The sequence below is a fragment of the Haemorhous mexicanus genome, chromosome 3, assembly GCF_027477595.1.
Source record: "Haemorhous mexicanus isolate bHaeMex1 chromosome 3, bHaeMex1.pri, whole genome shotgun sequence".
Taxonomy (NCBI): domain Eukaryota; kingdom Metazoa; phylum Chordata; class Aves; order Passeriformes; family Fringillidae; genus Haemorhous; species Haemorhous mexicanus.
The window spans coordinates 4,529,064-4,553,684 of NC_082343.1; the positions used below are offsets into that span (position 1 = coordinate 4,529,064).

The window sequence follows — 24,621 nt, forward strand, 5'->3', positions numbered from 1 at the left end:
TAGGAAGGAGATAAAATGCAGCTTCTGTGTTTTACGTGATAGATTAAAAGTAAATATAAGACTTTTAAAGGCCATAGCACAAGACTGGCAGTGTTTATGATATATAGGAATGGTTTCATAATCACCTCCAACAGTTCTGGCAGGGAAATAGGAAGCAACATTCGGTTTGCCCAGATTTAGGAGGAATCAATACATTTAAGGAAAAGGAGAATGGCATTTTTTTCTAATTCTATATAAAAACATTGTTGCAGTCTCTTCAAATTCCTCACCTGCCCAGTAGCCACATAGTCCTTGATGGGGTGGATGCTGAGGCTGAGGATGTCGTCGTCGTGGCCGAGGTAGAGGCGCTGCGAGTGCTGCTGCCGGTTGTAGACAACGGCCACAGCAGCGATGTGATAAACCACCTCCCCTGCCTGTGTGTAGAACAGGTTGTTCCTGCAGTCATAGCCCCTGTACCTGCAGCAAACACCAAACACCTGGCTGCAGGTGATGTGATAAACCACCTCCCCTGCCTGGGTGTACAACAGGTTGTTCCTGCAGTCATAGCCCCTGTACCTGCAGCAAACACCAAACACCTGGCTGCAGGTGATGTGATAAACCACCTCCCCTGCCTGGGTGTACAACAGGTTGTTCCTGCAGCCATAGCTCCTGTACCAAACACCTGGCTGCAGGTGATGTGATAAACCACCTCCCCTGCCTGTGTGTAGAACAGGTTGTTCCTGCAGTCATAGCCCCTGTACCTGCAGCAAACACCAAACACCTGGCTGCAGGTGATGTGATAAACCACCTCCCCTGCCTGGGTGTACAACAGGTTGTTCCTGCAGTCACAGCCCCTGTACCTGCAGCAAACCCAAACACCTCGTGGCTGCCCCACAGCTCTTGGGAAATCTGTGCTACAAATCATTTGTGTGTTAAAGGAAAGGAGTCCTGCAGGGACAGCTTGAGCTCAGAAATATCACAGAGACTGCTCCCACCAAGAGCAGGAATTCAGGGATCTTCTCAAGGGTTATTTAATAAATCAGCACTGATTTCACATAGAATTGTGTCCTGGTAAGCTTCACGAGGAATCGGATTGGAGCAGAAATCTATCAAGCATTTGAACAAATCACAGCTATCACAAGCAATTAACAGAGACTCCAGGAAACATCAGGTGTAGTGTGCAACAAGTATAAAATGTAATTTCGTAAAACTCAACACTGATGTATCACTTATCAGAGTTACAAGCTTCCCCTGTTCCTTAACAAAGAGAATCATGGGATGGGCTGGGCTGGAAGGGTCCTTATGGATCACCCAGCTCCACCTCCTGCCATAGGCAGAGACATCTCCCCCTGGACCAGGTTGCTCAGAGCTCCACCCAGCCCGAAATAAAGCTGAAAATAGAAAATCTATATCTGATATTCTACAAATTACCACAGAAACAATCACAAATTAATTGTGGGTAAGCACCAAAAAAATGCTTTGCTTATGCTCTGATACAAGTTGTTAGAGCACCCCAGCAATGTTAATCAATCAGAAATAGCAAAGATTATTTGATGTTACTCTACCCATGTATAAACTGCAGCTTCAAGCTGTCCTCAGGCGCTCTCTCTCTCTTAAGGAAGGGCACAGAATGGTTTTTCTCTTTACTTTGCTGTTTCAGCTGAGGTAGGTCTTCTTTGTAAACCTAAAGAAGAATTGCTAAAGTTAACTGCGCATCTCTGGTTTTCTAAATATTTGTGTATGTGAGTGAAAGTGACTTTAAGCATGAAATTTAGGAGATGCTAAGGTGATGCAGAGTGGTTACAATGCAGAGCCAGGCACTATTGTCCCCAGCCTTCAGATGATAATAAATGTTTCCTGGACAATGAATTCTCCTGGTCTGAGTGGCCCAGAACAGCAGTCTGGGGCAGCAGCAGCAGAGTGGACTCTTTCTAGAAGATTCCAGTATCACTCTGTGAAAAGCAATGTAAATGGTGACTGGGAGTCTCCAGGTGTTTTTGAATTTCATCTGTGCTGCAGTGTCCAAGCTCAAAGCTGAGCATGAAGAACTGCTTCTACCTCAGAATTACAGTGAAATACACAGGAACCAAAACTACTTCAGTGATCTGCCAATGTGTCCACAACCCCAAAGTACAATTACAGATCTATAAATACACAAAATACTTTCCATTTAAACACTTTAGAAATGCTAAAACTCTGTGGAGATACTAAAAGTGTTTGAAGCATCCCCAAACAAAATCCATCACAATGCTGAAACGTAGCTTTAGCGTCTGTTTTCTGTGCCTACATTTCTTGGACAAACGGACAATAAAATTGCCACTCCCACAGAAAACTACCTGACTTCCAAGAAGCAACACTGGATTTTTGGAAGAAAGGAAGACAAAGAAACAAACTCAGTGAAACAAAATACTGGGACATCATGTTTTGATGCATCTCAAAATGTAAAATCCACTCTGCTGCTTCAGCAATAATATTAAAAAGAAAAAAAAAAACCCAAACCAAACCCCAATTCTCAAAATAAGATTAATGTTTTTATTTCCCTATGCCTTTGTCAATTATTTCCTTTAACAAAATGCCAAATGCAGCTTCTGCTTGGGGCTGTCTCCCATTTCCCATGAGAGATGCTATTTTAAAGATGCTTCTGGTTTTCCCATGCATTAACCTCCTTGGAATATTGCTCTTGAACTGCCTGCAATGATATTGTCACTTGTAGTTTTTAAAGCCAGATGTCCTTTTTGACACACAGACAGTGTGTGGAGGAGGATGATGACTGATTTGAATACAGATGGAAAATCAGGAGGAAGAGGGGAGGAGGAGAATGACCAGCACTCCAGTGAAACTGGGAGTGAATGAAAGGGAAGGGAGAGAATTTGGCAAAATCTGTTTCATTTGTCAATCATGATTGATCTCTGTAATAAACAGGTGAAATAAGCTGTTGGCAGAAAGACCTATGCAATTCATTGCAGTCTAGAAAGTGAGGTGAAAAGATAAAGGATGCCCTTGCCTAAAGCCTGCAATGTTAGAGGTGAACTTCCCACATTCCAGAAAGCAGCCCCGTGCCAGCCATTAAATCCCTTAAACCAACACGAATCAACTTACTCTGTGATTCCCCACCCAGTACAAGATCCCTCTTAATACAGGAATTTCTGACCTTTCCCCACTGCAGCTGAGAGCTCACTGGACAAGGGGACAGGCAATACTCAACTCTCAATGACAACAGCTCCTGGAACCAGGTTAAGTGACTTGTAAACAGAGTCCAAATCACAGAGTGGTTTGGCTTGGGAGGGACCTTAAAGATCTCCTTCCAATCTCCAAAACACTTTTAAATTCTTTTCTCCAAACCTTTTCAAATTCTCATCTCCAGCTCAAGGGTTTATGTAGATTGGTTGCATAATCAGCTGAATACCATCAAAATAACTGAGAGCAGTCTATGAGTCAGCAGTAAACTTCCTCTCTTTGCTGAACAGTGATGGGAACTTGCCAGGTAATTGGCCCTGGGTGTTATTTCACACTCACCTGGCGATCATAGTTGATTTGAGCTTCCTGCTCAATGTCAGAATCCAACTCTGGCACGTCAGATAAATCTGAATCTGATTCCTCACTGTAGGAATCAACGCCACCCTCTGCTTTAAAAAAAAATAAATTAAAAATCAATCTACCAAACACATTAAATCACAGGAAAATAGTATGTGACATTTTTATATAATTTAGACTATGGGCAAAGCAGTATTCAAGAAATCTGGAAGCTCAAGCAGCTTGTAAAAGTCATGGGGGCTGACTGAATGTGTCAGGCTTCATTTCTGTCTCTCCTGTTTCCCTGCCCGGGGCAGGAAGGTGGCAGAGAGAAGCAAAATCACTGAGCAGCTACTGGTACAGTTCCAGCACCAGAGAATTCTGCTTTCAAAACAGGGTCTGCAGAGCAGACACACACAAATGACAAATAAAAGCTTTCACTGATCATTCTTTGTGCTTAAAATATTTGCTGTAATTTAGATGATTTACCAAATTGTGCATGTACAGAGTGAAATTTTGCCCTTCTGCTGCAGGGAATCCCAATTTTAGCAACCACCATGACACAGTTCATATGGCTTTGGTAGGATATTATAAAGATCATGACTATAACAAGAAGAATATCTGAAGTACAGCTACTGCATAAATATGAGAAATTTGTGGTGAGATATTTGAGATTGCATTGAAAAATAAAATTAAACAATTAAACACATGTAGTGCAGCCTCTGAATCCAAGTTAGATAGCTTGAAAATTTAATTATCCAGTCCCTCTAAATGTTTTCTTCCACACACTTTGAGGAATGCTGTTTATGTATTCCCAAACACAAATGCTGCAGAGTGCAGCAGCTTTTAATGGCTCAAACCAAGGCTTGTCTTTGAGAGCTTCAATGTCCCAAACATGCTGAGTACATGCAATTCCAAAGAATCATGAATTTTTCTTTCCTGTTAAATCAATAAGAGCTCTTCCAGCAGTGCTGCATTCTCTGCTGATTTAATTTAACAAATACTTGAACAGAGGTGATGTTTACCTTGTGGAGAGGCTTCCAGGATGCCATTGGTTATCCCTTCTGGAACAAACCTCCACTGAAAAACGGAGTGATCAGCACCTCCCGTGCTCAAAACCCACTGGAAATCGTGGGACCAGCGCACGTTGGTGACATGGGCTGAGTGGCCAACGTATTTCCTGAATTTAGCTCCTGGAAACAAGAGGAGAACTGTTGTTATGTAAGGGGAAAAATTAACCTTATACTAATGTAGTTAGGTTCCTAATAGAAACATACACTTGTGAAATCTGAAAACCAAAAAATACTCAAATGCCTCATTTGATATGGTGATACAAAATTAATTATGATATAAAAATAAGTGGCATAAAATAATATGGGCAATATCTTCAGTTGTCAGAAAAGCACTTCAATCTAGGCAGGAAGTACCAGAAACACACAAGGTTTAATTTTCACCTTTCTGGCCATGAGTGCCAGTGTGAACTCAACACATGCATTACATTTTTCCTAAAACACAAATTTTGAAAATACACTGAGATGTGATATCAAATTAAACACTGAAGCTCACAGAAAGGCAAAAGGTTGTTTGATTTGGATTGCTGGCTTTATGCTTGGCACAGTGCAAATCCTGAGGAAGCAGCCACACATTCTCAACACTTCTAAAAACAACTACACAGAGAGGGTTAAAGTCTGGTCTCTGTATCCATTAATACTCACAGGAATTGTGCACACACTCATTGGAATTTTACACCAGAATGAAAAGCCTCATTAGAAAATACACTGATACAGTGTTGAGGTAAATCTTGCATTTTTCAGCCATACAAAATTCCATCTTACCTTTCTTTAGGCATGGAAATCTGAATAATTTCACCAGGCCAAAGTCATCACCAGTCACCAGCACGGAGCTGTTGTAATTCCCATCCACAGAGTTGACATCTGTGATGTTTGTGTACTTTGGCCAAATTCCACTCACTTCAGATCCTATCACACAGGTCCATGAAGCCCAGTGAATTCCTTTGATCTCATCTTTGCTCGTTAGATGTTTCCCAGCTGAAAATGTGCAGGTGAATAACCAATTTCATCATGTGCTTTTTAGAAACTCTGTTTCTTTTCGTCATATTTATCTGTGTATTCTAGTTGCAATTAATTTTTAACCTCAATTAAGAAGAGTCACAATCTCCTTTAAATTACTATAATCTCCCATTTGTGGTGTTTGAGGACAGCACACATCTGAGGAGTTCTAATGCAGCTGCATTAGAAATAATTAGAATACTAATGAGAATTAGTATGCTAATTAGGATTGGCATGATAAAAACATATGAAAGTGGAAAAACTTCATAATTCCAAATCTACCAAAGAAATGCCTTCAGTAGAAAGTACTGTGAATAGCATGAGTTCCTTGAACACTTTCAAGTGCTAGAAGATGAATAATACACAATTTTAAATCATGCTCATGTGCTAGTAGGAGTTTTCATCCACATTGAATCCCTGAAATTGAGTATTTGGTCGGTCAGCCACTCTGTACTGGTACTTTCTACCTACAGGGGCTGTTTTAGAGTTATTTAAGGCTGCCAAACTAGCTCAGAAAGCCCAAATTTTTTATTTCTAAATCTCTCTTCTGCAAAAGTTTCCTCTAAATATTAGAAAGCATTCTGAAATAAGAGGGAGAATAAATAAATTAACTATGGGTGTTGTTTCTACCAACAAGCTTTTACATGGAGAACCTCAGCAATTCGAGCTGAGAACTCAAACAGTTCTCCTGTTTTCAGTTACAATCTTAAAAACATTCTGATCACTAACAGGAATCATTCATCAAGGAAGGGCAATAGGGACAGAGGGGCTTTGGTAGTTACCTAAGAGTTAGTCAAGTTGTAAAAGTTTCTATGAAAAAAAAGCAATTTACACAGCAGAGACAGTTTTTCCTTAAAGCAGAGGATATTCAGTGATTGAAAAAACGAGCAGGGGGTATTTCTCTGTGTTCAAGCCAGGAAACTCCACTTTCACCTGTAATATTTGTATCATATTTGTGGCATTCTCTTCAACCAAAACCAAAATTTAATAATTCATAACACAAACCCCTTGTAAACTCACAGGGCATCTTGTAGAAGAGCCTCTCTCCAGCACCATCATTGGTCTGCAGGAACTTGCTGTCCACAGACCAGTCAATATGAGTGATGAAACTGGAGGATTTGCTGCATTCCCCAATTTTTTTGTATCTCTGGGCCACGGCATAGATGTCCACGGGCCCATCGTTGGAGCCCACGGCCAGGTAGGAGCCATCTGGGGAAAACTTCATCTCATGGATCACCTCCTTGCGGTCCTTGATGTGAACCACCTCGGTCATGTCCCTGCAGGAGCCACAGGGGAGAGTGACAGCTGGACAACCAGCAGTTTGCAAGCCACAGATAAGATAGATGTACTGAATAATTTGTGCAACAGAAATTAGATTTTGCTTTAAATATCCTTTTTTTTCATGGATAGCTCCTATTGCTTCTATTGATTCTAAGCATTTTTTAAGCAGCAGATAGGAACCACTCTGCCTGTCAACCATGTTCCTCACTCTCTTCACCTGCTCTAATGAAGCTCTGCTAGAAGCATCCAACCAGAGTTTCTTGAGAGACATTTTGTAAGTTTATCTTTTAAATCCTGACACACAGCACTGTTAAAAGCAGGTTCCTGAAAGGAGAAGCATTCCTAACCCAAGGCAGAGATTTCTAGGAGCCATCAGACAAATTAACAAGGACAAGATTACTGGGAGACAAAGATGATTAACTTCTTTAGAAAAATAGTCACTGGGAAGGCTTTTAAATGAATATGAACAGCTCATTTAAGTTTTGTTAGAGTCATTAAATCAGAGCATTATAGGGGTTTTCCCAGTTTTTTCCCTTCTATCAGTTTAGAGTTCCAAGTATTTAAAGTATATGTTTGGAAAATGTATGGAGACTGTAAATGTATGGAAAATAGTCAGGAGGGGGTAAACCCTTCCAGGTATCAATGAAAACAGCTGTTGTGTTTTAAAATCACACTGGAAGTTTGGCTATTTCACTCTATGGCCAATTTGAGGCTTTACCTGCTTTTGTGTGCCCTCCATAACAGCATTTCACACAGAAAATGCTTAAGATGCAGCCATGTAGAAAAAGGCTTTCCACTTACATAAAAAGTAGAATTCAGGTTTACCTTGACTTAAAAATTCAGGTTTATCTTGACTTAAAAATGTCTTTTGGTGACCAATTATTTTGCCTGGTATGTGTATGACAGGAAATACATAATCAGTGAAGAAGATCCCTCTCCAAACTCTGTTCTCTCTGTTATGCACTTTTTCCTCACTAAATACCTGTAAATCTTCAGACTACAGGAAAAGAGCCAAACTTGAAAATTCTAAATTTTATCAACATTATTCCTAAGAACTAATATTTTGATATTTATTAAAGCATAGATTTTCTCCTCTTTGCCAAACTACCACCTTTTAAAAGGGATATTGATGCACCTGCAATTATTATTTCTTTTTCTTCTGATAAGATACCCAGTGGTTTTTCATCTTACCTTACTCTGAGGACAATGAAGGAGCCATCCTTCATCCCAAGTGCCAGCTGGGATCCGTCAGGACTGAAGGACACGCTCCGTACGGCCTCTTCCATATTGCAGCGAGCGATCAAGGCATGGTCAGCAAGGCTCCACAACCTGCCCCAAAGGGAAGGGAAAGCAGGAGGGGGCTTTTCCTGACTGCCCAGGATTTGGGTGTCTTCAAGAGGAACCCCAAAGGTCTAACTCAGCTGGGAAAATCACTTGCACTCACCCCTTGTGTTAATATTGTGTAAAGGATTGAGCTCCTTTCCACCTGAACACAACTGTGGTAGAAGAAAACAGAGTGAAGCTCAATTACATCATCATCTGGTGTTATTTCCAGACTTCACTTATCTGACTGAATTCCCCAAAGTGAATAATAAAAATGAAGCTTCTGTAGCAGGAAGCGTCAATGCAGCTCAGAGTGACATTTTCACTGAAAGCAACACTCAGGGAACATCAACATTCCAACCACAGGGAAGACTTTCTTGTCCTAACTCTGAACGAGCTAGGAGACAGAACTGCATACTGATTCCCTCATTCACATCAGTGCAATTAAAAAGAATCAAGCAGTCAATTATGCCCCAAGATAAAGGCAAATCATGCCCCTATATTTTTCTGAAGGAATGGAAGGAGCTTCCCAAATCACTACAGGTTGGCCCATCAGATCTCCATAGTCTGAAAGACTTGGAAATTTAAAGAACAAGTGAAATGATGGGGAAAAATGCATAAAAGACCTCTCTCAGGGTAGAAGAATTAAGACAACAATACCCAACTATCTTTGTTTTGAGAATAGATTCATCAATGATAACATCTTCAGTAAAATATGTGAGTTATGAACCAGCAGATGTGATTATGTGCTAAACTGGAGAAAAGAACAATTTGTGCAAGAACTGTAACGTGACACTGGAGTGAGCTGCAGAGCAAAGCTGGCCAGAAAGGAACCCCCAGGCTGGATGGGAGATCCTGCTGTGAGTTACAGTAAAGGCTCTGGAACAGTAACAACTCCTGTTTTTACTGAAGGCACTGGCACCAAGCATGTGGATGCTACTGAGCTTGGCTCTGCACAGGGAGCTGGGAGGCACTGGGAGCACAAGAGGCTCCAAAGGAGAAGTTCTGTTGTTGGCACTGGAATAAACACACAAACACAACTTGGATGGAGCCGGAAAAGAAGGTGGAAAATAAACGAATGTGGGACATTAAAACTGTTTTCAAAGACAAGCATGAAGAAGGATCAAGAATCTTGTAGTCCCACAAGGCAGAAACTGTGAGCCCAACATAACAAGGAACGAACCAGGAAGGCTTGGGAAAGATTTTGAAGAAAACACTAGGGTACAATTGTTGCTCTAAAATGTTGCTTCCACATAAATCAGTTTTTTCAATACTCTGGAAGCCTAATTGCAAAACATGACAGTTTAATAAATAAATGAAATAAATAATTCTCTATGCCTTCAGAGAATGACAATTTTCCCCTGTTCCTGTGGTAAGAGAGAGGGAACAGGCAGCTTTCCTAGTTGAGATGGTTTGCTTTGGAAATTTAAAATGTTAGAAACCTATATTTGGCTAGAGACTTCTCCCAGCTGGGCTAGGGAAAAATGCAGTCAATCCCCTTCTCATTCAGACAGCCCAGACACAAGAATACCATCTGACTCACCAAATACTTTTATTTCTAAACCAATTTAGATTTCTATTACATATCCACTCTTTGAAGAATAGTGTGATAATCAAATACTAAGAAAAATTACCCAGTGAAGGGCAATACAGAAACATCCCTGTGGATGCAATTTAAATATTACAGAAAATTGTAGGAAAATCCTTTTGTGTACTTTTTTATCTTAATGAAAGTATTTATATGTTTCACTGGAATTCCTCACATGAAGCCATAGTCTATAAAAAAATCCCACTAGCATTCAAATCCAGCTCAAAGATGTCAGGCAGTAAAATCCCTGCACATTTGAGAGAATGGCACATCCAAAGGCATCAGGGATATCATAACTGCTCCAACAGAGATAAGAATGATAAGAGCAGCACTAACCAAGGTTTGATGTGCACACAGATCCTGCAGCACTTCCTGGAGGGGCACGAGCTGGGTCAGGCTCTGAGTCAGCAGCAACTTCTCCAGCTCCAGCAGCTGAATTACTCTGCCCACCAAGGGATGAGCTCAAGATAAGAAATCCCATCTTAGTGGGGCTTACTGGCTTGAGGGCAGTGCAATGCTAATCCCAGCTTTGCAGCCCTTCCTCCAGACCTGACCTGCACCCTGCCAGGACACTTGTGCCTGTCTGTAACACTGGGCAGGCAAACCCCAGCAGAAGAGACCATTCATGCCTTGCAGAAACTGAGAGAAATAATCCTCCTGTGGGAAGCAGGAAGAAAACACAACTGCAGAGAACAACTGGCAGTTCTGTGGGTTTCCCACCTGGATTTTAATTGGGGTTAGAATGAGATGAGAGATGGCAGGGATAGGAAACCAGTATGAGTGAAAAGACTGAAAGAGAAGAAAAAAGAAATCCCAGGTGGGCAGCAAGCCTCAAGGCAGAGGCTTGAATCATAATGTCCAATCTGAAGGAGCAGTAGTCAGAAGCTGGGTGTGTGGTAGATGATGGATTTTTGGCATTCAGGAAAACCCCCATCTCTTTGATCACAGGTAAATAATCTGTTCTACTAGGCAGAGTCCATGCCCAGGAGAGAACACACAGCAGCTCTGTAGGTGTGGACTCAACAAGAGTCTGAGCTGGAAAAGGAGCATCCTTGACTTTGTGACAATGTCCACAAATATGTGGACAAAATTTAAAAACGCTGCTGCAAAGCCTCAGGACACAAGTGGTATAACTAAACACAGGATCACAGAATATCCTGAGTGGGAAGGGACCCATGAGGATCACCAGTCCTGCTCCTGGCCCTACACAGACACCCCAATAATCCCCCCCAGTGCATCCCTGGGAGCGTTGTCCAAACACTCCTGGAGCTTTGGCAGCCTCGGGACTGTGACCATTCCCTGGGGAGCCTGGTCAGTGCCCCACCACCTCTGGGAAAGAACCTGTTGCTAATATCCATTCTAAACCTCCCCTGAGTCAGCTCCAGCTGCTCCCTTGGATCTTGTCACTGGTCACAGACAGAAATGATCAGTGCCAGCCCCTCCACCTCCCCTTATGACGTTGGTGCATTTTCATTTATCTCATTTTCTGGCATTTTAACTGAATTAGTTTTAGATCAGATTTCCTAAACACTCAAGGCTGAGGCAAATACCTTCTGAGTAAAACACTGGACAAAAGTATTAAGGCTTTAAGCTTGTTGCTTAATATTACCAGAAGAGAAGTATGAGGCAACCATTCCCCACTTAGAACCCCTGCACACAGCAGGACTAAATCAATAATACAAGCGGAAGATATAAATCCAGCACATTTTGAACATCAGTTTGGATTATTTTTACATGGCATGTGGCACCCAAATATGAAAACTGAAGAGAAAAAACAAAGTTGCTCAGAAAAATACGGGGGGTGGGGGGAAATGTTGTCTCAACAGAGTCTCAGCATCAGGCCAGCAAGTCAATCCATTACAAGTTAAGGTGCATCTGCCGCAGTGAAATGAACGGAGCGATGCAGCCTTACCGCACGGAGCGATCGTCGCTGCCGGTGACCGCCAGAGGCTTCTTGGGATGCACGGCCAGGGCCCAGAGCTCCCCCTCGCAGTGGCCCTGCATGATCAGCATGGGCTTGTCCCTCTCCCTCACCAGCACCTCGAAGATCTCGCTGTCCTGTGTCCCCGCCAGGAGGCGGTCGGCTTTCCAGCACACGCTGCGGATGGACAGGCCTGGGGGCACAGCGGGAGCTGCCCTCAGTGCCAGCTGTGCCAGGGGGGCACAGCCAACACCGCTGGAATTCCAGAGGTCATTCCCAGCTGACATCCTGGGCACTGGGGTCACACAGAACATCCCAGCTGATTCAAAGCTCAAGGCAGTTGTGTTAGATTTTCTCCATTTGGCACACAGAGTAAACTCAGTCCTGGGAAAACACACTTGCTGCACACCTTGGGAATTTAAAAACCAGCTCCATTTCACAGGATTTAAAGATCTAAATTTTATATTAGTCAAGGGGTTCCTGTGACTGAAGATGGTTTATTCCTTTTTCCAGTGCTTTACTTTTTTGAGCATTCAAATAAAATTTTAAAGGTGAATTTAAATGGCTTGTGCCCATTTATCACACTTCTCCACTTCAATTGAAGTGGATTATTAAAAAAAAAAAAAAAAAAAAAAACATAAAAAAAGACATCCTTCCTCCCCAAACTCAAACCAACAGAATTTTGCTTTGTATAACCTTGAAAGAACTTAATCTAATTCCACAAATCTGATCCCTACTTTGCAACTGGAATTTTACTGACCACAAGCTCAAAAACACCCTCTCAGCAGGCTGATCAATTTGGTAGCACTCTCTGGTCAACTGCTTGCAGGGTTTGCATTTTCTGTTCCACTACATGAAAAAAAGTTTGGATAATAGATCTGGATGCTGTGAATGTGAATGAATTAAAAAATCCATTTGTCATGCAGTCAAGGTCACCCACATCATCATTTTCACATTTTTTGGAACCAAATACATAATGCAGTGAAATATTGGTCACATAAATAAAATATTCTCATCTCCTGAGAAGGTTAAATTAATCCTAATTTATTTTCCTGTCCACTTCCAACAGCTTTTAATTTTTTTAATGCCATTTGATGACTTAGCTAAATTCATAGTGAAGTTCTGACTTTCATCTTCTTCTTGGTACATACCAATGACCACACAATGGAATTCAGACTGGAATTTGGTGGAAGATGGACACTGTTAAGATTTAGGATACAAACACACCTTGGGATGTGGGAAAGGCAATGTTCTCTGGGAACACACTGCACATGAAGAAAGATTATCTGCTCTCAGGGTTTGTTTGACTGACAATGCCTTTGCAAAATGCTTTGGAAAAATAACTGGAAGGGAGGGACAGAAGGTCCCAGGTAAGCATTAAGGCTCCACCACTGCTCGAGGCTTCAGATGTGCTTAAATTCATCAGTGCCAATGGCAGCTGAAAGTGAAGCCCCACTTCCAGAGACCGGGAGTAGCCTCAAAGGCAGTTTTCACTTGCCCAGATCTTTGCTTTTTGGTTATTTGTTGCTACTGTTTTCTAAAAATCCATGCTAAACATTATGATTCAGGCTGCAAAAACCTACATAAAGCCAGGAGTGCAGAGCACAGGGACTGCTGCTTGGGTGTCTTGGGTGTCTTTTTGAGGCCTAAATTCCACGAGTGAACACTACACCCTCGATAAAGTGTGCATTGTGACCCATGAGATTATAAATGCTTCAAATCATAAAATAAAGTGATGACTGAGCTCACAGGAAGCAGGATTAGATTCAACAAATGTGATTATCACCAATTTAATAACATTCTCTCCAACAAATCTGCCAAGTGCTACCATTCCAAGTGCATGAGCAGAGTGTTCTGATGGTCAGCATCTCTGAGTACTGGGTTCCAAAAATCTCAATTAGCTAAATGAATTGCAAGTAATTAATTAACTAAGGATTAACTAACTTCATTCTCCCATCTTAAGGTGTTTAATTAGTTCTCACTTATCTTCTTGCATTTGCATGGAGGGGAGCAGTGATTTCATCCCTGTGTTTATACCATGAACAATGGAACACTCCACAGGTTACAGAATTGTCAGAGAGGGAACACAGATCCAAAAATAAATACAGTCATTAAGTAAAAAATCAGCAGTATGCAGAGACATCTATGCTTCACATTAAATGCTATCACAATCCATTATCCAGATGTGTGAAAAACCATTAAAGGAACAGCTCATTACCTTTGTATCCTTGTTCAGTCTCCCTGAGATCAATTTTAGTAATTGGTTTGAACTCAGTGTCCCACAGCCGAATGCAGCCATCTCTCCCTCCAGTGGCAAAGCCTTCTTCACAAGCATACATACTAAAAATTCCAGCCTGTCAACCAACAGCAGCCCAAGTTTTAAAGGTCTTTACAAGCAATTTAAACACACAAAGCAAACGTTTTCAAACAGACTCTTGTTAAAGGCCAGAAACTGCTGGGCACAGAAGTGTTGCCCATCCAGAAAGCAAACCAGCAAACACAGCTTTTATTTCAAGTGCTCCACTCGAGTGGTTTATGTAGAAACCTTTGTGCAAATAGCAGTGACACAGCCTATCTGCAGAACCTCACATATAGGTTTGGTAATATTATGACAAGGACAATTGGAGAACTAGTGGAGCACTTAAAGTAAAGAGTTACCCGTGATAAACAAAGTCAAGCAAACAAGCAATACAAATATTCCTACAGGAGCAGAGGTGACTGAGACAATCTCGCATGAATTCAGTTCAGACATCATTTGGAATCTGACAGGAACTGAAAGAGTGTCAATTCATTCTCCTGGTTGAAAACAAGTTTCTATGACAGTTTGAATTTCTCCTTGGTTTTGAAAATGCCTCATGATTAATGACTGTGCTGAACTACCTTGGAATAGTTCAAGGAATGCCTGCTGAGCCAGTATTTTATCAGGAAAACCTTGGTTAGGAGACAAGCTGAACTGCATGAAGATAAATACAATGGAGAGAAGACCTCCATTTTCAAAGTGGCCTTGTGCAATGTCTTCATACATTCATATTTCTAATTACTAATTACATAAAGATTGCATGTTAGCAAAGGCAAACTCCGTAATTCATCACATTATGTATAAAAAGGTTGTATTTAATCATTTTAATGAACCTAACTAAAATTCTGCAAACAGAATTCTGCTAATATACTACAGGGGTTATTGCTTGCCAAAGACATTCCTGTGTTATTGCAGTTGCAGTTTCGTGGTCATTCCTCAAGTAAAATGTCCTACTGACTCCAGTCTTTCTGCTTTCATAAATTAGGGATTACTTTTGTAAATAATCAGTCCTTAGATCTCATTTGAAGAGGTCCTATGAATCCTGATGAACTGTCACCAAAATTAATTTTGGGAGATCAGAAAAAAAACCATTATTCTTGCAGTGCTCTTTCTAGAACAAAATTATAGGGACAAGTGTTAGATGTCATACCATTTTCTAAAGAAAATTGTCTTGTTTCCCTTTATTCCAAAAACCCCACATCAGAATGCCATTTCCCACAGTCATAGTCCAAATGGGAGCAGTTCCCAAACACATTTGAAATAAGACAAGGAAGCCCTACTCTATCTTATTGTAGCAAAACCAGAGAGAAATTAATGGTATTAGACTGGTTAGAAATCTAACACAATCCTGCACATCCCCCTTTCACTCGGTAATTATGAGAGCTCCAGACTGGGGGTGGTGGTTTGTGGTGTGTGTTCTGGAGGCAATTGGAGTAAACTCTTTGGAGTATGTCTGGAGTGCAAACTCACAGATTCAACAGGCTTGCTCCACACTGAAGCTCTTCTGACGAGTCAGTCTCCAGCATTGGGAATTTCAGTGTTAAAATTCTATTTAAGCCTAGATAATCTGCTTACCAACTATTTTAAAGTAAACTGAAGCTACTCAACCTGTGAAACTTTAGGTGTACAGACTTCATTTGAGGTTTGGTTTACTTGGTTAGATGGAGGCTATAAATACCAGCAGTGTTGGCTCTATCAGCTCAGCATCTGTTGGCACCATGTCAACAAATACAACATTACATCTGAGTTCTTAATTGCTGAACAGCCTCAGACATCCTTCTGACCTGAAACAGAAGGAAATCTTTGTAGCTAAGCCTCTGGGAAGTTTTTCAATTCAATGAACAGCTCCTTATCAAACAGACATTAGACACCACTTACACTGTGTGCTCCTTGAATTGTGCGCACCAAGTTGAGCCCTTTCCAAACGTAGATGTCCCCATTTAAAGCCCCAGAGTAGGTGATGTCTTCTTTAGCACAGGCTAAACACAGGATTGTTTGGAGATCTCCTGTTTTACCAAATATTCCTCTCTTTGCTGTCAGGGCGTTTCCACACAGTGTCCAAAACTGTGAAACAAAAGTGGCAGATCAGGAGAGGTTTCTGCAGGATTTCTGGTTTTTCACATTAGTGTGCAGATCTCAGACACACATCCTGACAGAGCAGTGTCTGGGCAGGCACTCAAGAGATTCCTTCAGTCCTATCAGAACATCCACTACTCCAAAGCCTGCCCACTGACCAAGGAAAGATCCAGGCAAATATGGTACATCTAAATCCAAAACAAAGGACCAAACTGCTTGAGGGGATGAGGCCCAATGCTGCCTCACCACTGCCACACTGCCCCTTCTCATTCTCTCACTGTCCTTTATCAGGTTTTGCTGGGAAATGGCATCCAGTCAAGTGCATGTTTTTAAACCCAAGCAAATCCCATTTTTCTTGTCTGCAAAACACAGCTACAGCACTGAAGGGATAAAATACTTTCTTACACAACCTGTGTGCTGGAGCAGGCATTTCTGCCCTTCTCCAGAGCACTGAAAGAGTTCTGCACCTCAAATATAGTCACAGTTGCTGAGAAGCCATCTGCTCCATGGGGACTGCAAACACTAGTACATGAGACAACTCCCTGACTCCCAGAGTAACAGGTTCCCAAGTGTGGAGAGGGGACTTCCAGCTGCCACCCTAAAGTCATTAACATTCTACAAAAAGGAATCTAAGACTGACTGGGGGGGAGAAGAGTGAAGAAAACAGAAAGTTTGTCTCAGAAGGTTGTCTTTGGAGGTGAGCTAGAAATATCAGACTATTTGTTTTTTAATAAGAGTGCTTTTTTTTGTTTAAATAAATATCATTTATCAAGCAGAGACCACAGTTTGTGTACTCAGCTCCCCCTCAAGGACCAGACATTCCGGGGAAGGCAGAATAAAGAGAATATCAATGAGAGATGTGCAATGGAAGTGCTGAAATCTCCAGTCCTGTCAGCACCAGGACATTCTGGACAGGTGCAGATACAGAACAGCAAATCTCTGGGGTGCAGCACAGCACAGTGTGTCAGTGGAGCCATCCCTGCTCTGTCATCTGACAGACACTGGACAGGAATAGTGATGTGTCTGACATGGATTCATCACATCCATCTATTCCCACTCCATTTGCCTACAGCCAAATTTTTAGGTATTTTTCTAAAATTCTTTAATCCAGAAAATCCTGGAATTAAGATTTTTTTATTTCATCTGTTTCTCTGTTAATTCAATTAAATATTCCCTTTCCTCTTAACATCAGCCAATTTAGAAGGCAGAGGGAGTACTGTCCCCAGGGCTCTCATTCCTTGAGTAAAACCTAAACTCTCCTCCTTTCTGGTCAGCTGAGGAAGGAGTGCTAGAAGGAAGGAGTTCTCTAACACTGAGGCAGCAGTGTTAGAAGGGTGGAGGGAGGATCCTGAGCTCAGTGAGAGATTCCTTAGCTCCTGGGCTTTACCTCAGCTTCTAATCCCTGCTCAGTCAAATGAGCCAGCAGAACTGAACTGCTAAAAGAATCAACAGCCCAATTCCCACAGTGATACAATTCCTTTGGAGCTGTTTTATCACATTCCCACAGCCTCGAACCGAGGAGCTGCTGGAGCACCACTGGAGGGGAACACAGAGTAATTTCCTCTCCATGCTGCTTTTTTCCTATTTTTTGGCATTCCTTTATCTCCATGTATTTACAGTGCCTGGTATTCTGTGTGTTCAGGGTGATTATGGCCATTTTAAACAGAAGACAGGTGCCAAACAAACACAGGTTTTGGAAAACAGCTTGCAGAACACAACAGATGGTATCACTGCAGCCAAAACCACCTACAGCTTGAAGCAGTGGTGGTTTAAGGGCACGAGCTTCTCAGGAACCAGAACTAGAGATATTAACTGGTTTCCTAAACTTCTAGTTAAAGCTCTTCCCACCCCAGTCATGTGAAATAATTGCCATCTGTTAGGAATGTTTTTGAGGAGACAGGAGAAAAACAGAAACCTGAAAGGGATATTGGCAGACAAGGATTTGTTTCTAAGCTTTCCAAAGTCATAAGAATGTTTTATCCCAAACATCTAATATATATGTAGGTTTCTATTTCAAACACTTCCATAAAGGATGACTTAGAGGAGCAAATAGTGGGGCACCAGAGTTTTGTCTCTGCAGGCACTGCACAGTTCTCAGTGGTGTTACATGAGAAGACCAAGACCAGGTCATTCTGTTCACACTTTCTACCTTGGTTCCTCCTAGAGCTGCACAGTGACCCTTGGTGATGCTGCATGAGGGAAACCCCTGAAGGCTGAGACCATTAGAGTGGAATGGAGTGGGCAGAAGACCCAAAATTGTAAGTATATAATGATGAAAATTACATCAAAGAATCTTCCTCACTTTCTTGTTCGGGTAATCTGCAGCTCAGGCACTGCTGAATGTCTGAACTAGCTTCAAACAAAATATTCTGTAAAATGTTCACATAAAGAAAGAAAAATATAATCTGTCCTATATTTCAAGTCCTCATCAGGTAAGAACACAGGTTTTTTTTTTGTGTGTGTGTGTGTGCAAGTACACACAAGTAAACAATGAAAACTTTTTTTTTTTTCCCCCAAGTAAACAATGAAAGCTCTTTACCTTTATGTGTTTTACTCCACAGCTGACAATTCTGTTTGGCTGATATTGATCCCAGGAAATATCGAATATCTGTTAAGAAATACAGTAAGCTGATATTTTACCTATACAGTAATGGCATCTAGGTTCAGCTTGCTTTTACCAGTGCTTAGCCATAATTTCTGTTGGAACATATTACTAAAAATGAAGGAACACTATACAGATAAATTTGAAACTCTTTGTAATCAAAGATCAAGGCAAACACAGAGGGTTCCTCACATAGTTCTGTCAACACAGTTCATCCCTGTCTCCCACTGCCAATCCCTTCCAGCTCCAGGATGTTAATGAATAAACAATATTTACATCGACATTCTTTCCCACTCCCTCTTCTGTGCAGAAGCTCCTTTTTCTGGTTGGGAAAGTCTACTGGAACTAAGATTTTAGCACTTCTAGCCTATGTCCTGGAGAATTCTGATAATATGGAACCTGATCTTGCACTTAGTGAGATCAGCAGTAAAACTTTCACAGATATAAACCCTTTTATAATATGATAATATACATACAACTTGTCAGAACGTGTCCATAATTTATTTTAATGTATGCATCCATGTGCTTACATATGTCAGGGAAGTATTTTGCTTATGCTAAACTTGGTAAAACATTTTCTACTCCTGAACAGTGTTGTAAACTTATACCTCGTCAGTTCTCATCTTATGATCCTTTACCTGAAGCTAACAGAAAAGAAATATTTATCTCAATCAAGTTTCTTCTACAGCTAACTGTCTTAAGGAAAACTGAAAGGGATATAACTAAATTTGCCCTCAGAATAAATTGGTTTTTGACACTCAGAGACAAGATGATCTTTGTCCATGGCTCCCATTTCATATCTCCTATGAAGAGCTGCAGGTCGTCCTACTCAGTGTGTAGGTACAAGGTATTTCCTCCCTAGGCTTACTAACAGAGCCTAGTGCTAGGTCTGGCACAATGAGAAGGAATAAATATCTTGTCCAGTATTTTAAAAGCCAGGTAGAATGACCAAAATTACCTTTGCATTAACCTAACAGAAACAAAAATGACTTCTGAAACACCCGTGCAGCTCCCAGACAGAATCCAGGAATGCTTCCATACAATTACCCTGTCAGAGTGGCCTGTAGCTGTTGCCAGGAGCTTTCCTCTCTTCCAGTCCCAAATACACACCGTGTTTTTGGCATCCAGTCCCACGGAAGCCAAACGCTGAGGAGAAACAACATCAATCCAGTTAACAGGAAATCAACCCCAAATCATTTTGCTGTAGCTCCCAGGATTATGTGCACAAATGGATTTTCCCACGTGTGACGTGGGCTTGAGCCACACTGCAAAAGCAAAGCCATTCACACTCAACATTTACTCACTGGAGAGAGCACTGCCATGTCTCATCTTCTCTAAAAGGTCAGGTTATTGATTCCAGGCTACCAGTGTTCCACGTGCAGTTCTTACCCTGAAACACCTGAGGTGCTTGTTTCAGGTGCAGACCTCTCTAGCATTTTGATTTAATCTGATAATAAAAGCGAAAGGGAAATAAAAGCTTTCACTAGTTCCAGCTATTGCTTTGTTCATTATGCTCATTTTGTTGAGCTTTAAAATAAGAACTGAATGTACTTTTAATAATAGCCTCTTTTATTGCTTAGTGTATCACATCACCAGTTAAAACAACTAAAACAATGAACTAATAACCAAGCTCAATAAAATTTTATTTCATCAATTAAAATAACTTAATTTTAATAATTTTCCCATCTCAATAACTGAAGAAACAAAAAGAACAGAATAAAATGGAGGCAGCATTCTGGCAGGGAAAAAGCAGAGTGCATCCAGCTGTGACATGCCCAGAAGATCAGCCATTACTGTGGAAGTTGTAGGTCTTTTCCCTTCCAGTGACTGTCCTAATTTTGTCCAACTTTACATGAATTCCATAAAAAAACTGGCTCAAGTTTTGAGCAAGCAAATTGTTTAAAATCTGGAACTGTCTGTGATAACAAAAAGGACTGAGCCAGCAAAAAAACAAGTGCCATTACCACAGTCTCCTCTAAAATACTATATTAGGAAAAATATTAAATGCAATAAAGCTCTCAACAGCTGAATAACAGAAAGAGGAAATAACTGTTCATAGAGGAGCAGAAGGCTCCACTTTTCATTCTGTAGCAATAATTCAGGGAGCAGTACTCAAGGCCTTTTCATCCCATTCCTGAGTGTCTGTCCTCCTGGGAGAGCCCCTGGGCAGCCTCTGCATTAACTGCAGTAGGCTCACACACCCCCCACTGTCCCAACAGCTACAGTTTCTTGATTTAGAGGAATGAAATAGATGTTTTGGGACTTTGGTTTAATGACAGATGACAACAGGCATTACCCTGCTGCAAAACCTGCCTAGGGAATAATGCAGAACTCAACCACTGTCCCACCAGAAAATGCACCAAGCAATGTGATATTAATGAAAACAACAACAAAACAAAAACCCTCCAAAAAACCCAACTCAACATCCCTCACTACCACCACCAGAAAAAACTATTTACAGACTTATACCACAAGTTCCTCTGAGTCCAGTCTCCTTCCATGGGAATAAAGACACAGAGAATTTCAATGAGCAGTTCCTAGAGGAACATAAGGTTTTCACAGGGCAATCTGGACATGTTCTCAGATATTACTGGGAGGAACAAGGTTCCCTTGGAGGGTTCACCCTACAGGGAGGGCAGAACTCTGTCAATAGGCTCTGACTCATAATGGAGCTGTGAAGGGAGAGTTAAAGTTTGTATAGTGGAACAAAGAAATAAAACTATAGTTTTTGCAGGAAGTCACAATGTGAAAGGATTTCTGTGCTTTAACATTACTCAAAATGTCAACAGAACTCAGGAGCTGGTCAGTGTCAGTGTTAGAGCACTCCCAGCTGCAGGGCCCCTGAGAAACTCCTCTGGCCCAATGGCACTGAGGACACAGAAGAATCACACATAGGAGCCCTGCATCCATCAGCAGCCCAACGTGGGGAAACAGGAAATCAGACCTTAGTACTGGGAATGGCACCTATTTCACATGTGCAGACAATGCCTATACGTGGCTTCCCAAATCCTCCCCTCAGGGTACTTTGGCAACAACCACAAGGAAGAGTTAGGGCCAAGAGAACTTTGTCCAGGGAAAACTTCTATCCAGGTAGAGCAGGACAATCTGCAATTATACTCCCTTGATTTCAGAAAGCAACTTAATTCAATGTTACAGTTGTAACACTCTGCACTGGAAAATGAACTATTGAGACTTGTCTAAAAGAGACAGCCTCAAGAAAAGGGGGGCTTGACAGACAACATGGAGAAGAGAAATGTTCAGTTCCCTCGAGACTGCAAAATAGAGCACAGCTACTAACTAGCAAATTAGATAAAAGAATATAAAAGACACAGAGGATATTAAAGGTAGCTGGAACCAGTGGATAAACAGATAATGAGGAACCTGAGGGGGGCTTGTGGCAGTTCTGTATCAAGAAACACCAGTGCATGCCCTGAGAAGATCAAGGCAAGGTCATAATGCAGGCTCTCAGTGAGAACAACCCCCAGAGACCCCTCTGGACAACCCTCCAGGACCACAAAAGGAGTTCCAGTAAGGGGCAGAGGCACAGAAATTAGTTCTAGGGAAAGTGGTGTTTATGTATTAGCTGGGAAGTATATTGTAATATATCTGATCAGGAGGGAATAAATGACCTGTTGTAAAGTTTCACAACACACATTTGATTAGAGAAAAAAAAAAAAAATCAGTTCAACTGTGTCCAGTGCTGGAGTAAGGAATGGCTACTTTCTAAAACTTCAAATTGTGACAGAAAATTATCCTTAGCTGACTTTGGTATCAGCAGGGAAAGCACTATGGGAAACTAAGAAGTACTTTATATTTTCTTTTAACCTTGGCCTGCTGAGGAAGATCTCCAGCCAGCAGAAAAGTGATAAGTGCTGGATTTCCTTTTTGGTTGAAACAAACTTTTATTTCTCCTTCTAGAAGGGAATATGACAGAATTCTATTCAGAGAATTCCCAGAACTACCTGAAGAAAATATCTGCCAACTAGTTTAGGCACATAATTAAACAATTATTTTTAAACCTACACAGATTTGGAAGATCTGGCTAAAGAAGCCTAGTGCTGCATTTTTAATTTTTTCATTAGGTGTGTATACATTATGGCAGTGCCATTCCCACTCCATTAAAAAATATTTTTAGAAAGCACATAAAAAAGGGTTAATCTGAAATAACTCAGAGCAGAAATTGAGCTGTGGGGCATTGATAAAATAGTTCAGTATGAGGCATCTGCTGTATAAGTAATTCTGCAAAGGGGAGATGCTAGTACTTTTAAGAAGAAGCTGTAGTTAACTCCTGATTGAAGAGAAGACATTTTTAATTACAGGCAAAATGACAGCTCCTCATTAAATGTTTGAACTAAGTACAGTTTCCCTCCTGCCAAATGGCAGCTCCTGCTCAGACAGAAAAAGCCCAAACTAAAATAAGTATTTTTAAATAGCAACACTTCTGCAAGAATTTCAGCTCCCATCAGGACTGTATTAAACACAGGTACCACAAAATAGGAAATTCACTCCGACTCTATTTGTCTCCAAAAACTGTATTGAAGGTACATAAAACAAAGGAAGCATTGAAGCTCTCCCCTGTGTACTGAGGATCTCCATTTATTAAGAACTATAACAAATCCTGAGCACACCCATCTGCATTCCCCACCCTGTGGAACATGAGGCCAGGGAAGCACCGCAGAACAACTGCCCTGTCTCCGTGCAGGGTCATCCCCAGTCTGGCCAGCAGGAATATTTCCCCACTAATTCATCCAAAAGGAACAGACATCCCAGAGTTTCTGGTTCAGCAAAAGTGAATCACCTGGGCTCACAGAGAGGTGAAGTGGCCCTGTTTCAGATCCCTGCACATGGAGCAGCTCTTGCACAGGAACACACACAGAGCTGAGCTGAACTCATGGAGATCCACCATGGGAATGCAGCAGAGTCACCTGAGCTTTGCCCCTGCCTACTTTTCTTTAGAAAGTGGAGAGCAGGCAGAACTAGTAGTGAAAAGAAAACAGTTCTTGTTTCATCTGTACTATTCCTGATTGCTGCATTTATTTGTGTTTTGGGGCTGGAATACAGATTTTCCCTGGCTTTTAACAGTATTTGGATATAAAAGAAGGAAAGCTTTGCACTGGGATGTGCAAGCAGTGTCTGTTTTGCCCCGTGACAGACACCAGCTCCCTTGGGAATGCTGACTTAACAAACCAGAACTGCCAGCAGCTCTGAGCTCGAAATACTCACAGACCTCCTCCCATGCCCTTTAGCTCTGGCTCAGCACAGCAGCCTCTCCTGAACAGCCAGGAAGAGCAGAGCAAAAAGCTGAGATGCATTATCCATATTCAGGCTCTCCAGCAGTGGTCGTTCTCCAGATATAAAAGTTTTCAATGCAAATTTTTATTTCCAGAATAAACTGCAATTTCTCAAGCACTTCCAGAAAGGGAATTGTCACTGTTCTACAAGGTCAACCTGGCAGTGAGTTTGCATTTTAATTACAGAAAGCACTCATCAGGGCCTTCAGGAAGGCCTCCACCTCAAACACCCCACTGGCTCATGAGTCTTCACTCCCATGAGGTGCAGAAATAGCTTTAAAAAAAAAAGGTTTAACCACCAGTCTTATGAAGTTAAACATGAGGGCAAAAAAATGAAGAGCATTTATTTCTGAATGAACAATATCTTTAAAAAATATTACACTGTTAGAAATTTTGTTCTGTTGATCTGAGGGCTTTCTTGTCTGGGGTTTTTGGTATCAGCTAATCTAAGCATTCCTAAAATACTTTAGTAAGTATTACATCAGGAAACTCATCAGGACAAAATTGTCATCAATAATGACAAAAATTACACAGCCAGATATTTATTTATAAAGCTCTGTGAAATATTTCTCAGGTATATATGAATTTCAGGTCTACTTGCCTAAAGCTTTTAACAGTGCCAGAGAAAAATCATTGTGTTTAGCTGGGAACAGCCTACCATTTAGTTATACTATACATT

The 24,621-nt window shown here is 41.3% G+C and overlaps 1 protein-coding gene across 1 annotated transcript in view; it reads right to left on the minus strand.

Annotated features, from left to right (window-relative positions):
• EML6 (EMAP like 6) overlaps positions 1 to 24,621 on the minus strand; it is an 88,008-nt gene that overhangs the window by 37,844 nt on the left and 25,543 nt on the right. Inside the window, exons 3-14 of the mRNA XM_059843444.1 lie at positions 19,699 to 19,797; positions 18,589 to 18,657; positions 15,852 to 16,037; positions 13,893 to 14,028; positions 11,666 to 11,867; positions 8,034 to 8,171; positions 6,582 to 6,838; positions 5,328 to 5,540; positions 4,518 to 4,685; positions 3,496 to 3,602; positions 1,545 to 1,663; positions 270 to 456 (exon numbers count right to left, since the gene is read on the minus strand). Of these exons, the coding sequence (XP_059699427.1) occupies positions 270 to 456; positions 1,545 to 1,663; positions 3,496 to 3,602; positions 4,518 to 4,685; positions 5,328 to 5,540; positions 6,582 to 6,838; positions 8,034 to 8,171; positions 11,666 to 11,867; positions 13,893 to 14,028; positions 15,852 to 16,037; positions 18,589 to 18,657; positions 19,699 to 19,797 (1,881 nt within the window). The remainder of the gene's footprint in view (positions 1 to 269; positions 457 to 1,544; positions 1,664 to 3,495; positions 3,603 to 4,517; positions 4,686 to 5,327; positions 5,541 to 6,581; positions 6,839 to 8,033; positions 8,172 to 11,665; positions 11,868 to 13,892; positions 14,029 to 15,851; positions 16,038 to 18,588; positions 18,658 to 19,698; positions 19,798 to 24,621) is intronic.